This window comes from Cyrtonyx montezumae, unplaced genomic scaffold, assembly GCF_038088225.1.
Source record: "Cyrtonyx montezumae isolate F1298 unplaced genomic scaffold, pur_monq_1.0 scaffold_7, whole genome shotgun sequence".
In the NCBI taxonomy this organism is placed as follows: domain Eukaryota; kingdom Metazoa; phylum Chordata; class Aves; order Galliformes; family Odontophoridae; genus Cyrtonyx; species Cyrtonyx montezumae.
In genome coordinates, this window is record NW_027072078.1 from 34,339,109 (window position 1) to 34,354,204 (window position 15,096).

Genomic DNA, 15,096 nt, shown 5'->3' on the forward strand with positions numbered 1-15,096 from the left:
TCTAAAACCGATGTAGTTTATACTTTTGAGGATGTTGCAGTGTACACCTGAACTCTGACCTTGAGACTCCTGGCTTCTCATGGTGCCTTGACAGCCTAATGCTGTGATCCTATGATTTGTAAGCCACTGTATTGCTTTGGACTCATCAGCAGATGGTTCCTCCAGGGAGGTGCACTCATTCAAACATTAGACCCTGTATCAATCAGAAGAGATGCTTCAGGCAATCTCACTGCCAGAACTGTTTGTCACTTTATGTCCTTTATTTTCCGAGTTGTTTTTTTGTAACTAGGGCTTTTCACCATTAACAGTTGAGTAAAAAAAATATATATATTTTTTTAGTTGATTATTGCGTGAGTGTCTTCATCAAGGATTTCACCATACTTGTCTATTGCAAATCATCTCCAAGTTGGTATGTACCCCTTGCTCTTAGCTGTTAGTCACTACTAACAGATTGCTGTGGTCTTGTGGGATTGGCACCCGCTGGCAGGAACAGAGCTGCCTGTGGCAAAGACATCTGTCTCTGACAGAGGGTCATTAAGCTATCAGCTCACACTGCAGCATCATCCAGAGGAATTTGAATGGGATGGCAGAGAGGGAAGGTGGCCAGTGCAGGAAAAGACATCCACATCATATTTCTTCCAGAAAGAGAAATCCTAGCCTCGGTCTAAGGGTTCTCTTTGAATTCTCATTTTCCTTTGGTTTCTTTTCCTTCCATTATGACTCTTTATTGCTTTCAGGTCCCTGGAAGATACCAGGAATACATCACAGCTGCAAACAAGCAAAGACTCAGTGCCAGTCTCCTTTGGTTAATGAGTAATGGATACTCCAGAGCAACATGCTCAGCACTGTTTCCTCCACTCACCAGCACCCATGAGAAGCCTGTTCCAATGACGGCTCTTTTTAGGAGGAGAACTTGTTTGCTCTCATCAGCGTTGAAGAGTGACAAATCTAGACACTCATGTTATGGTGGAATTAAGGCTTTCCCTCAGATCCCCTTCCCCACAGCTCTCCTCTTGAGCATCTGCCAGAGTTGTAGTTAGGAGGAATGTACGTGTGTGCGTGTGCATTCAGTTCAGATGAGTATGCATTACTTTATATTAAGATCAGAGTGATGAAGAATATCTTCCTCTTTGGTATAACAGTCATCTATGCAAAATATTTCTGAGCAAGCACACAGTCCTCCACCCTTTCCTTCTGATTTCTGTTTTTCATTTATTTTAACTTGATTGTGTTCATGGCCATGAGCACATCCTTTTCTACAGCTTCTGACTCCAAAGTAATGAGTATAACCAGATCTGGAGAGCGTAGTCCTCCAATGGCTGCTCAGGGCTGTGGGGCACCAGACCATTTTCCACACACTTATCTTTCCCCCCTTCTGCTCTCCCACTCATCCACCAGGAGCAGCTGCACTATTCATGTCTCGCCAGAAGGGAACACAGGCAGACGGCTGTCAGGCTATGAATCAGTTTTTAAACCATGATTTGAAGGGGAAGATTTTCGTTTTATTTCCCACTTGCAGAACAAAGAGCATCTGTTTTTGACGCTTATAGTTTTACGCTGATCTGGGAGTTTAACTTGCAATTACAGATTCCACGTGGGGGGGGGCGGGAGTTGAATTCAAAATATCCAATAAAAAATATTCTCCTGACATTTTTTAATTGATCGGGGTGCTGTGAAATGAAATCTGTATTATGTAGGCAAAAAAAAAAAAGTTTAAATGAGGATCGATATGTGTAATTCTCTTCAGTCCTATAAATGGTGTGACTGCAAACACTGGGAGCAGATAAAATAGTTATTAGTTTTATTGTTCTACGGAATTTGAAGACTGAGTGCTGAAGAATGAACAGACCTTGGCTTGAAAAGCATTCATGTGTGCTGCAGTAGTTAGGGATAGAGTGGTTTCTTGGACACACAGGGAATGAGGAAAGCCAAAAGTGAGTCACATGGATGACTGCAGACATCACATTTAATTGTGCAATAATACTACAGCAAGCACAATTGGAGCAGGCTTGCTGACCTCACAGCTGAAAGCACTATTTAAGATCTGGCTACCAGATGTTCCAATAGGATCTAGCCAGCTGCTAGCGGAGGTTACCCCGAGTGTTTTAACAGGGAGTATTTACAGCCTAACAGTTCAGAAGAGATGATTGCACTAATTTTCTTTTCTGCCCTGCTGTGGGATGAGGCTCAAGCATGGGGATTCAAGGATGGAGTGCTGCATAACTCTATTTGGCTAGGTAAGAAATAATTTAATCGTGAATGTTTTACTGCCAGAGTCCCTGTGTTTGTGGAACAGTATAAAAATAAACACTTAGCAGTAGAAAAGTGAGCCAGGCATTCATGTAAGCAAAATCCTGCATAGAAATCCGTCATCGTGTTAAACGAGTTAACGACTGTAAGTTTTGCACTTAAGAGCTTGCTGGTTTTATTGTTGCTCTGAAATGCAGGAAACAATAGTTACGGAATACTTCATCTGAATGTGTTTTCCCGGAGCACAAGGTGAAGTGAAAGAAAAGTGTTAAATAGTAGTTGCTTCTAATGAAGGAAAATGTGTCTGAAAAGAAACTTCTGTCAAAGGAATGAATGATTTTCTGCATGAACATATTTCAAATGCCTGGGGTTCTCCATATGAAACTAAATGGTCTGGAAGTAATATCAATATATTTCCTAGGCTTCTAGGGAAGTGGAGAAATGTATATGTTTTGGCCATTGGTCTGTTCACATCATTAAACAGTGCAGAGGAGATTCCAAAAGGACCATAGAAAATGCCGTGGGAAGTTTCTTATATCTTCAAGTGAGTTTAAATGGCTCTCAGAGTTTTTTTTATAGGCTTCATAATTATTTAATACAATAGGAAAACATATTCAAAAGCACAGTCCCATAAAACGTGCCAAAACAAATACATGCACCGAGTGCTCAGCCTGATAGACAAATATCTACAAACTCTTTCATCTTGTCTAGGATGCTGCGTATTGCTTTAAGGATTTAAGGAATTCCTGCAGGCAGTCCTTGTTTCTGTACGCTCGGATGTTTCACGTGGGACTGAGCTGCATCCATAGCTGGTGCAGAACCACGTGGCTTCACTCTCTTCTCAGAAAGCCATGTAAACTAAAGGGAACATGAAGGAGAAGCCATCTATACTGTTCTCCATATAGCTGCACATTTTTAATGATTCCTCTCTCCTTCTGAACTTGAAACGTGCCCACTGTGCCCCAGAGGTGCTCAGGTGGGTGAAGACAGCTCAGCAGCTTACAGAGGAGCTGCTTTTCCAATAAGCTCTGGCAGAGGAGAGCTCTGTGTGAGAAGCAAAGCTTGCATCCTAGTCTGGAAGAGTTCAGCACACACCATGCCACTTGCAACGTGGCCACAGAGTCCTGGCTGTTTTGTTTGCAAATCCTGGCATATCTATGTGACTGCTGAACCAGTGCCATCCTGGGTGTGGATGGCAGGGGCTTCTGCAACATGAATTGGTGGTAACAGCCATCAGCTAATTAGTTTTAATTGGTAGCAATTGAAGTCAATAGGAAAAAAGAGTGTTCTAAGTCTTTAAAATGAAGGAATAGAGAGTTAGCAGGAATGAATACTACGACATTGTCTTGCTACACCTTAGCATTTACAATGAGAGTAAATAAAAATAAAGGATAAGAGTAAACTGATGACTTGCTCTAAAGAAACTGACACAAAATCTGGAAGCAGAGTGTGCCCTTTGAAATAATTCTTAGCTATCTATTCTGTGTTCCACTGAATCTCATTTTAAAACACATTATCTGTTCTGGTTACTGTAATAAAAATACTCAAATAAAACCCAAAATGTAGTTAAATAGTTTACCAATGGAATTCAGCAAAATTACGTTGAAGTGAAGAAAAAATGGGCAAATTCACCATTTTTCTTTGAAAAAAGAAGTGATTTGAACAACAAGATGAGTAACCTCAATCTCATACTAACTATGGAAAAGCATTACAGCAAGAACCTCCTGCTACTAAAACTTAGGAATGTGCATCTGAGCCTTGCTTATCTCCAGACTGAGACCAGAGTGAAAATGAAGGAGTTTCCCATTTCACCTTTCCTCAGCAAACCAGTAACACAAATGTCAAATCCTCTGCAAAGGTTACTCTAGAAATGCTCACGTGTTGTACCTTTTTTTTTCCTGTGTGTTACAAAAGATCTTTTGTTTTCTCAGTAAGTCCTTCTGGAGCTGATTGCATTGCCATCCTCCTAATGTCTTTCTTGTGTGCATGGAATTTCACTGTTGCTCATTTTTGAAACAAATATGTTATAGCCAAAATTTACAGTAAACTGATGAGAGGATTGGAGCAGCTGATGCTCATGCTCTCATTCAAGTAGGTTTCTAAGGGTGGCTCCTTCTTTCCCCATATCCATAATTTCACCCCACTCACAGAGTATGTTGAGGAGGCTCACGGGCCATACTTGCCCTGTTCTTTGGGGTGCTCTGAGTGTGACCTCGTGCCACTGCCTCCACTTAAATATTTTGTTTTCATCTTAGCAGTTTCATGCATACTAAGGGCACTTCATTATGCCTAGTCCTGTACTTGCTGTTTTTGTGCAGAAGAGGTTGGCTGTGGTTTATTCTTACCAACCACTGTGGGTGAGCAGAGGGTCACTGTCCTTGCCAAACCCTGCTGCTTCTGGACCTCAAGGAGAGAAGCTAAGAAATGTGAGTTGGAAGAAACATGTCCCATCAGCTGTGTAACCCGTGATCTTCTGTGTAAGAAGCAAAGAAGAAACATGAGTGGATAGAACACTCCCAATAAATAGGTCTTCAGGCAAATAAAGAGCGAGACTAGCTGGAAAATCTCAGTGTTGAGTAGGAAGAGATTTCAGACAAGTCACATAAGGAGAGCAGCCTTCAGGCAGAACCAGATGATCACAGGATGCTGGAAAATACCTCTATGGGATCCCCACCCCCACCGTGCCCACTGCCCACGTCCCTTAGTGCCACATCCCCACAGCTCTGGGACACCCCCAGGGATGGTGACCCCAACTCCCTGGGCAGCTGTGCCAATGCAGAAGAATCTCTTTGAAGAAGAAAATCTTTGCCAATGCAGAAGAATACTCCTTGAAGAAGAAAAGTTTCCCAGTATCCAACAGAATCCCCACCCACTGAGAGATGCCCAGCTGAGGCCGAGGCATGCCACTATAGGAACAGTGCACATTTAGGGTTGGTTCATGCTTGTGTGTTTATCTGCACAACCATGAGACTAAAAATAGTCTGTGTGTGTGTACATTCAGATCTGCATTTGTGTAGATATGTATATGCATAAAATGTACAATGTACATATATTTAATTAGTGTTTTAATAGTGTTAATAAGGACAGTGCTTTGACCCAGGTGTGGTTTTGCTGATGTAGCTTATCTTTCTGCACATTCCCTAATATAATCAACAGAGAGGAAAAAATGCCTGAGAGATCTGAGCAGTTAATTAGTTAATACTGTAAGATCAAACCATGACACGTTGAACCAGCAGCAGCTGTCAAGGTTTGGTGGAGTACACGTGTGTGGTCCATGTTTCCAAAGGCTACTACTGTCTTGTTCCTAAGGAGGAGCAAAGAGATGGGTGATTGCTCCCAGCAGGATCCCACCACCCACCCAGGCACTCTGGGTGCTGCTCTCAAAAGAGCAGCACTTGCAGAAACAGTGAGGAGCACATCTGAAAAGCAGGATATCTGTCCATACTGATGTTTTAGCAGCAATAAACGGAGGTAGATGTCTTTTGGAGGATTAGCATTGAAAATACAATCTGCAGCAATCAGTTGCCTCCTTTCCAGGTTGTCCCCAGAGAGTGCAGTGAAGTGAATGAAAAATGAAACCTCCTGCTAATATTTTTTTAATTTAAATAAGATTATTCTTATTATTATAACAAATAGCGTGCTGTTATCCCCCGGCTGTTAAGTACTGTGACTCTTCCTTGCACTGGGACTGGCTTCTCAGAAAGATTTCTCCCCAAAACATGTCATCCCGTGTCCACAGCAGCGATGCTCCAGCGATGCTGCAGGAAGCAGCTCAGCCTGCCGAGCCTCCTGTCAGCAGCAACTGACTTCCCCAGGCACCAGGCCAGGGACTGCTGCATGCCAAGCATCACTCTGCCTCTGCGAAGGGGATCTCACCATTGCTAACCACAATTCAGTGGTGACCGTGTTCCTTTTTAAAGATACCCGAACCTAGCCAAAACTGCAGCGTGTCACTAGGAAAGACATTCTTTTTTTCCCACAGCACCAGTAACTGCTGTGAAAATGCTTCTTGTTTTGCTTCTTTTTACATTTGCGTTGAGTAGCAATAGCTACCAACAGCCATTTTTCTCACATGGAACTAAATATATATATATATATATAAAGAATCTAAACTGCTCAGATTAAATACGCATGTTGGTTCTGAGGCAGATCTCTATATATATGGCTATAGGTGAGGAAACAAGAAACAATTACAAAACCTGCCATAGCTCTGACAAGTTCTAATCTTCCCTGGAAAGCTGCTTTAAGTTGAACCTCCAAAGAAAGAAAGGATGAAGAAAGTGAATTAATTTTCTGTGCAGCAGAAATGTCAGCCAGCCATTGTTCTGGTGCTGCCCTTTGTGACATAAGCTCAGATATTTTTATTTCCCATTTTCATTCCCTTTAATTTCTGCCTCTCTTCTATCCAAGTAGCTCTGATTTCGCTTCTCTGGAGACTGAAAACAAAGCTCTGATTCATCTTAGAAAAGCAACGAAGTTATATCCAAAAGTGAGAGCAGCCCAGAACGATAGGACGTGGGGAGCGGCGATGCCGACACCAGCCCATCGTTCCCATAGCTACTGCTGGCTGAGCCATCCTGTGGGACTCCTTCCCTGCATTTGCTGACTTTCCCTTCTTCAGAACCTTGCCAGGCTCTGACTAGCTCTATTGTTCATGACTTCTGAACAAAACCAAGCTCTTATGAAGATAGGCTGAGGGAGCTGGCTGGCTGGTTCAGCCTGGAGAAGGGACGGCTCCAGAGAGACCTCACCATGTCCTTCCAGCAATCAAGGGGAGCTGATGAGCAGGATCAGATAGTGATAGGACAAGGGGGAATGGTTCTGAACTAAAAGAGGGAAGATTTAGGTTGGATGGTAGGGGAAATCCTTTACCTAGAGGTGATGAGGCCCTGGCAGTGCCCTAAGGTGTGGTGCCCCATCCATGGAGGGGCCCGAGGCTGTGGATGGGCCCTGGGCAGCCTGAGCTGGGGGGGACAGCCAGCCCATGGCAGAGGTGTCCCTTCCAACCCAACCGCTCTAGGGTTCTGTGATCTTTAAGGACCCTTCCAACCCAACTACTCTAGGGTTCTATGATCTCTAAGGACCCTTCCAACCCAAGCCAAGCCATGCTGTGATTCTGTGCTTCTATGAAACCACCTCAGGAGAGGTGCATTTCCCCAGCACACTGCAAACATTGCAGCTTCTAGCTCAATATGTTTCTCTTCTCCACCAGCCACCATCCAGACCTGCATGTCCTGGGGAGACTCTGGGTGATGGGAGAGCATCCCACAGCATGGGCAGCTGGGACATGGTTCTGAAATGCTTTGTTGTTGTTGGTCCCACAGAACGAGCAGCTGGGGTGTACCACCGGGAGTCACGCTCTGGGAAGTACCAGCTCACCTACGCAGAAGCAAAAGCAGTCTGTGAATATGAGGGAGGACACCTAGCCACCTACCAGCAGCTGGAGGCAGCGAGGAAAATAGGTTTGAAACCAATCACAGCTGTTTGCTTTTCACATCACTCGTTCACAATGTCTTCACTTTCCGTGAATGTTATGAACTCTGGGATTGAGAGACTTGTGAACTTCCTGCGGGTTTGCCCGAGTTGCATGCGATTTCCCTCCTCTGTAACTGAGTGTGCCACTTACAGAGCTGTTGGGGAGCACCTGCACTCAGTGCTGTGCATCCCTGAGCTCGAGGTGCAGCACAGCCCCGAGTGCCACGGGGCTGCATGGGATGAGATGTGCCATTTCTCTATCAGCAGCTCAGCTGTGCATCCCAGCTCTGAGAAGAAATCACTGATGTGCTCAGGGTGAACCGTGCTGCTCTTTGATTCTTGATGAGGAATAATAATTCATTCAGAGAATTAGGAAAACAATGGAAAATATCCTCTGCTCTAGAAATGTGCAGGCTACGCCGCTGAGTCAGAAGCTGGCTCTCAGCACCAGCACACATGTAGAAAGGGTACTTTTGTCCTTTCTGAGCAGCTCAGAGTCTGAGGATACCACAAATATGTTCCAGTTTGTCTCAGTGAAAACATGGAATTGGTCCCTACCAGGCAGTGAATAACACTGCAATCTTTGGCTGTTGTATTTAAGTTCTCAGCCACAAAATGCATTAACAGCATCTCAGTTGTTTAGCAATAAATACTTGAGGCATTTTAGGTATTTAAAGTATCTGAAGTACATACTTTGCTTCCTTAGCTATCTTCTATGTGTTGTATTTTATTCACTCTCAGATCTTAATACTGCAAATTGCTTCTTGAGATACGATTCAGTAAATTTGCATGACTTCAAAAGGCAAACAAAGAACACGGTTTATTCACTTACATAACTCATCCTGTATGTAACTTGATTACAAGTGCTGGTACAGCACTTAAATCACGCTACCCCAGAGACTGCATCGTCCATCTGCATTTGATTTTTCTTTTCAAATGGAAAACCATGATCGTACTGTGGACAACACGAAGCAATTTCACATTCTCCGCTTAAAATTGCCAACTCAAAATACTATTCTTTCCTGTAGTTCAGTTTATATTAGGCCAATTACATCTAAGTCATGGATCGCCTCGAGTAAGACTTGAATAAAAAGCAGTTTCTTGCCTGGGGTTGATTTAATGCCACTGATGCCACTTTTCTTCCCTGCTGCAGGTTTCCACGTGTGTGCCGCTGGCTGGATGGCCAAGGGCAGAGTTGGTTACCCCATAGTAAAAGCTGGAGCCAACTGTGGGTTTGGAAGAACTGGGATTGTAGATTACGGGTTTCGCCTCAACAGAAGTGAGAGATGGGATGCCTACTGCTACAACCCGAACGGTGCGTTCAGAAACGGCTCCTTGCTCCTCGGGTCCAAGATTGTGAGTCCTATGGGACAGTGTGAAGGCTCTGAAGGAGTTACTTTCCATACCAATCACACACCGTCCTCAAAGGGGGGGGCACACTGATCCAGGTTTATTTGGAACCTGGCACCGAGCCCCTCTGCTGTCCCCAGCAGCTGACATGGCTTGCTCAGAGCATAGTAGCTCTGCACTGTGTTGTGGGCAACTGGGGCTGGCCAAAGCCCCTCCAGAAACAAAGTGTAATGATGCACTCTTGTTGATTAGCAAGGTAAGTAATATTCTTAATGTGATCTTCCTTTGCATAAGAGCATTTACATTTACTCTACAACTTCATACACATATCTAATCTTAGGTGCTTAGCTGTTGACCTAATTGGTCATAATAGTAGATTAAGCAAAAAATATGACTCCTGTACTGCAGGCACGTGTTCTTACCTCTGCCACAAGATGGTAACTTAGAAAACTAAGATCAATCTCAGCGGTTGTTGCTCTTTATTTCCCTTTTACATTATTCCAACTTTGGACATAAGAAATCAATACTGCTTTCAGAGTGCTCAGTCTTCCTGCTGCAATCACTGCTGCTAAAAATTAGGAAGCTGACACGAGTGTTCAGAAAATTAAATCTGGAGAAATCCTTCTGATTATCTTGGGTTTGTTAAAGCTTTTATTCTAAAAAAAAAGACAATTCACACAAATCTAACTGAGCATCATAGAACTGCTCAGGTTGGAAAAGACTTTCAAGAGCATCAAGTCCAACTGCAACCCAACCATACTGCCCCAACTCTAACAACCCACCGCAAAGTCATGTCCCTGTGACTTACGAGAGTTGTTCCTTTTATTAGCCAGGCATTTGGGCATGAAGTTTAGCTATAATTGAGCACTGCGAAGGTAGGGATGTGTGTTTTTATCTACATCAAAGTCCTTTGAGAGTCATCAGGCTTCTCAGCAGCGTTGTGGCACAGGGCAGGAACAATACAACCTCGAGGGCTGTGTGTGTCTGTCCAGATAACAAGTGGGAATCCACACCTAAAGAAGTAGACTGAAAAGCTGAGTTCTCCAGTTATTTTATTTCGTTATTGTAAACACATTTCTGGAGGAAAACAGGAGTGTGCACACAACTCTTTTGTTCCTATTTACCAGCATTCCAATGCATTTATAGGCATATGCACAGACAAAACATTATGATATGGGAACCATTTTATAGATTTTTTTTGCCTGTAAACAGGCAAGACATAATGTTAACACTTATTCCTTCTTTCTCGTGAGGTGGAACGATGCTTGAAAACAAATGCCATGCCTGGGTCTGAGCCAGCTGCTGGCAGTGTGATTTTATGTGTGTAAGGAGATGAGCAACTTGGGTCTCTGGAGCAGGTCTGCAAAATGGCTCCAACATGACTGGCAAGACTTCACCAGATGTGAGACGTGTCCACATTCACCTCCATTCACTGCTCCAGAGGCTGAAGTATCCACACAGCCATTGTCACTTCATGTGGCGGGGAAGATAGGACAAGCTGGCACCAAAAAGAAAAGGAAAATTCACTTTATCTGTGCTTGGCTTCCCTGCTCTGTGCATTCTGCCCTGGCTGGCAGAGCCGGAACTAGAGTTGTCAGTGACGTCTGTACAGCTGTGCACATTTTGTTTGTGCTTGTGAGGTTTGAGCTTGTTTATGTGAGCTGGGCAGTTGTTAACCAAATAGCTCTGTGGGGTGGGGGACACTCACAGATGTTCAGCACACTGAGAAAACTGTTAGGCTACTGCGTTCATTATTACTGCATGTATGTCAGCCCAACTCCCTCCTCTGTCAGCCTTCTCCTCTGGGACCAGAGGTAGTTACTTTCCAAATGCTGTGTCTGGTTAGAGGACAAAGGGGAACCAGAGCTGCCAACACTCAGAGGACAGCCTGAGCCTCACCCATTAGAAGGAAATGTGTTCAAGCTGCTGCACAGACTGGCAGCTGTCTGGATGCAGGTGGGAGGCGAGCAGCCTGGGGGCAAAGCCCTGGCTGAAGGGAACTTCTGCTCTTCCATGGGTGCTAGTGATGAGAGCAACTTGCAGAACTGCTTGCCTGTCTGAAACTCACCTCCATCATCCATCCAGTAGCAGTGGTACAATGAAATGTATGACAGCACTGACCTTTAAGAGTGGGGTGGTTTGGTTTTCTTTTGTGACTTTGGGTGCAAGATACGCTTGAAAGAGGTTTTTGAAGAAGAAAGGATGAAGCTGGATGTCAGGGTAACTTGCAAGTACAGCCTTACAGCTTACAGTTCAGCACAGTCAGAAACCCTACGTCCCTTTTCCATAAAGCACTGAACTCTGGCCCAAAGTTCACAAAGGACAGTGAAAGCTTTTCCTCTGAATTCGGGGAGTTTTGGGTTATGCCTGCTACCTCCAAAAAGCACAACCTCGGAATGACTGACATTCCTTGGGGATGCTGACTACTGAAGTCTATGGAAAGTGCAACCAAGCTGGCTGTCCCTGTGTGTTTTTCTATGGTTCTGCTGCATGGAAGAGCTCAAAGCATTAAATCATCGCCGTATCCAAAATGAATGCTTAGACTCTGATGTTTTCATTTTCCTCTTAGGAAAAGAATGTGGTGGAGTCTTCACAGATTCAAAACATGTTTTTAAGTCACCAGGCTACCCAAACGAGTATGAAAATGACCAAATTTGCTACTGGCATATCAGAGTAAAGTATGGACAGCGGATTCATCTGCAGTTTCTGGAGTTTGACGTTGAAGATGACACTGCCTGCATGGCTGACTACTTGGAAATTTATGACAGCTATGACGATATCAACGGCTTTGTGGGCAGGTAATTCCAGCTTCAATACACAAATAATCAAATGATTTAATCTTTTTTTTTCATATCCAGAATATTGGTTCAGAAACTCACCATAATAGCTTGCTCAATTAGCACTTGTCATGCAAGCAACACCTGTAGCAATAGCATCTGAGTTATCTTTCCTAGTAATTTACTTCCCTTTATTAACACAGGCTGTGAAGAGCCTCAGAAAAGTGTGCTTTGCCCTTTCTTGCTTTGTTAAACTACATAAAAGAGAGCTGTGAGGTTGCATGCTCTGCCATTCTGCAGGAAGACCGAGCACTCTCAAACGACATTTTGCATTTCTTTAATTGAAAGCAGGGAGAAGAGGTGTCAAAGTGTTACTAAAAATATATTTAAGTTTCCATTTGCTATAGAAGTCAGATATTTCTGTAGCCAAAGAACAGGCATTGTTTTCCATCTTTCTCATACAATTCAGTTTATGTCTTTGCTTAATTCTCTCTTCTTTCTTGTCATCTTTTTTCTTGCTCTTCAGCAGCCGTATTTTTAGTATAAAAATTGTTTAAAACTGTTTTGCATCGTTGACTTCCTTAATATGATGTAAAACGTTTCCTGCATTTTTCCCTCCTCTAAAATAACACCTTTGGTTAGTTGTGTGAGCATACAGAGGGGGACTGCATGCACTGAGCACCTGCAACCAGCTCAGCCCTGGGAGCCAAGCTCCAAAGGAGAGCACACTCAAAGAGCCACTGTCATCAGGAGTTGTCCCCATGCAGCAGGGCAGCGTGTTTCTGCTGTGTCCTTCAGTCATGGCCTTACTTATACTTTTTGTTCCAGGTTTTGTGGCGACGAGTTGCCAGATGACATCATTAGCACAGGTAAAATATGCATACTCCTTACAGTTAAAAAAAAAATCATCAGCCCAAATCGACTTTTATTCCTACTTTCTAGTTATAAATGGGCCAGAAGTCCAAAGTCACAATGTCTGCTTTGTGGCCAAGGTGCTATTCCGAAGTGCCTGTAAGCTCTTTCAGCACTGCAGTTACTTCAACAGAAATTAAAAATAAATAGATTAGTTGGAAGAATGAGCAGGGAGCAGCCTGCTGGCCTCGCAGAGGTAGCACACCCAAGGAGTTTTCACATAGCCAGCTTCAAGAAGCAGATCTGTCATCAGCAACCTCGTCCCAGCTGTGCATGCAATCTTCTTACATCAAGTTTTCCAATTTGAAGAGTGAGGAATGCAAGAACAGTTCCAAAGCTGGTTATAGAAATCATCCCATGTGTCTGTTTAAACAGAAGTTCAAGGTCTGATTATATGGACATCAAAGCCATTCTTACTTCTAAATCCTAATAGTGAAAATCACCAGGGAAAAATAAATTACAGTGGAGTGGGATCATTAACGTGAGCAGAACAATAAAAAATAATACAAAATTAAGGGGAATGAGAAGTGTCACCCATAGATCCGTGAGGCTCTGCGGCTGTTTCACACATCCCAGTGTCTTCTCTTCTTAAATTAGGTGACTACTTCAGTCAAGCAAAGCCAGCATGAGCCATGGCAACTCTGAGCATGGTCTACTTAAAGCTTTATTGCTAATAGGTGAGGGGGAAACTTATCTTTAATGAAATATAACTTAACTGCCAAATGACGATATAAAGTGAAGCTATTTAGAAATATCAGAATAAATCACACTTCTTCATCAAATGACAGAGGCTCCATGTCCTGGCCCAGAGATGTGTCCTGAGCAGCAGTGTGACAGTGCACAGCTGGAGTGAAGGAAATCCTCTGTCCCAAGTGTGTTGTGCTGTAGGGATCCTCCCTGCAAACCCTGGGCTTGAGAGCAGTGGGAAAGCACTGCAAAGAATCCCTAAAATATCACCTTTTTACACCATTGAAAGCGTAACCTTTGTTTTCCTTTCCTTCTTGTCCCAGGCAACGTTATGACCTTGAAGTTTCTGTCAGATGCCTCAGTGACTGCTGGTGGCTTTCAGATTAGGTATGTCACGATGGACATGCCTTCAAAGCCAGCTGATGGAAAGAACACCACCTCCCAAGGGAAAACAAACTTCTTATCAGGAAAGTTTGGTATTATGTGAGCTGGACGACACGATACACTCACTAGGAAACGTGTTTTAGAACCCAACCCAGATAACACATTTCTTCAGATCAGACAGGGACATACAGTCGTTTCCTTCACATTTTTCTGACTTTTTATTTCCTATCAGTTTCGATAACAAAGTATACCAGAAAACAAATTATATTTTTAGATTACGAGTCCTAAAAAAAAAAATCAATGTCACCAGAGGCTGTAGAACTATTTTTGTATACAAGCAGTCCCCTTCCCTCACTTCTCGCACCGTCTGAACGAACTTTTTGTGCGAGCAATGTTTCAATTAGTTTTCCACTCATTTCCTTTGGTTTTCACGTATTTATTTTTTAGACTTTATTATTATTATTTTTCCAATTCACTCGTTCCCTCGATTTTAAAGAGCCTGGGGGTCTAAAGACACATGAACCCATCCCGCGGATGGCCTGGCAGCCACCCCTGTAGTTGGGCTGTGAAGCAGCAATGCAGGCACAGGATCCATGTCGCTGTCATCTTCTTGTGAGATGAATCCAAAGCTACCCAACGGATTTTGTGGGGGTCTCATCACGTGGAGAAGAGGTGGGCAGCTCTTTTCACTCGCCTGCTGGCTCCTGGTGAATAACCAGCTGAAGGACTTGGTGATAAAGCAGTGAGATGGGAGCGTCGGAAGAAAGTGCTCCCAAGAAATCCACTTGCAAGACACCGCTTTGATGCCGTGTGCTGTTTACATGGGTTTTGAGAAGACTGTGCTACTTTGAATCCATCAACACAAACCATTCAGCATACGTCCTCATCTTCAGATTCAAACCCGCGGTCGGAAGCAGCATTAAAGCTACCTCTGTTTTAACCAATGGCTCGTTTTCATTTCTTAAGAACCTTTCAGACGTTATACAGCTGTGCTAAGCTGCCAAGCGTCCCCGTTGGCCGGCAGCTTCCCAGGAACTGCGGGGAGGGCACAGCGGAGCTCAGAAAACACCGCTTCTCCTCAGCCACAACCGGGCAGCCCCTAACCACGCGGAGCCACTGCCGCCATGCCGGCACGGCGCGCCCCACCCCTCGCCCCGCCCCCTACCGACGCCTCCACCAATCAGCGCGCGAGGCGGCGGGCTCCGAAAGGCGCGGGAAGCGGTCCGACCCTCCGCGTGGAGAACGCGCGAGGAGAAAGCGC

At 44.1% G+C, this 15,096-nt stretch overlaps 1 protein-coding gene across 1 annotated transcript; it reads left to right on the forward strand.

Annotated features, from left to right (window-relative positions):
* Positions 1 to 2,128: 2,128 nt before the first annotated feature.
* Positions 2,129 to 13,957, forward strand: TNFAIP6 (TNF alpha induced protein 6). The gene is made up of 6 exons (XM_065750802.1): positions 2,129 to 2,237; positions 7,575 to 7,712; positions 8,879 to 9,040; positions 11,645 to 11,873; positions 12,681 to 12,721; positions 13,775 to 13,957. Exons 1-6 carry the CDS (start codon positions 2,144 to 2,146, stop codon positions 13,936 to 13,938), a joined length of 828 nt encoding a protein of 275 aa, XP_065606874.1. The 5' UTR covers positions 2,129 to 2,143; the 3' UTR covers positions 13,939 to 13,957.
* The last annotated feature ends 1,139 nt before the right edge of the window (positions 13,958 to 15,096 follow it).

What these genes read in the sequence shown, in the direction of transcription:
- TNFAIP6 (XM_065750802.1), top strand. Translation starts at nt 2,144, where the DNA reads ATGATTGCACTAATTTTCTTTTCTGCCCTGCTGTGGGATGAGGCTCAA. An exon ending in GCATAACTCTATTTGGCTAG is followed by an intron (nt 2,238 to 7,574) that starts GTAAGAAATAAT and finishes TTGGTCCCACAG; the next exon opens with AACGAGCAGCTGGGGTGTAC. An exon ending in CTACTGCTACAACCCGAACG is followed by an intron (nt 9,041 to 11,644) that starts GTGCGTTCAGAA and finishes TTTTCCTCTTAG; the next exon opens with GAAAAGAATGTGGTGGAGTC.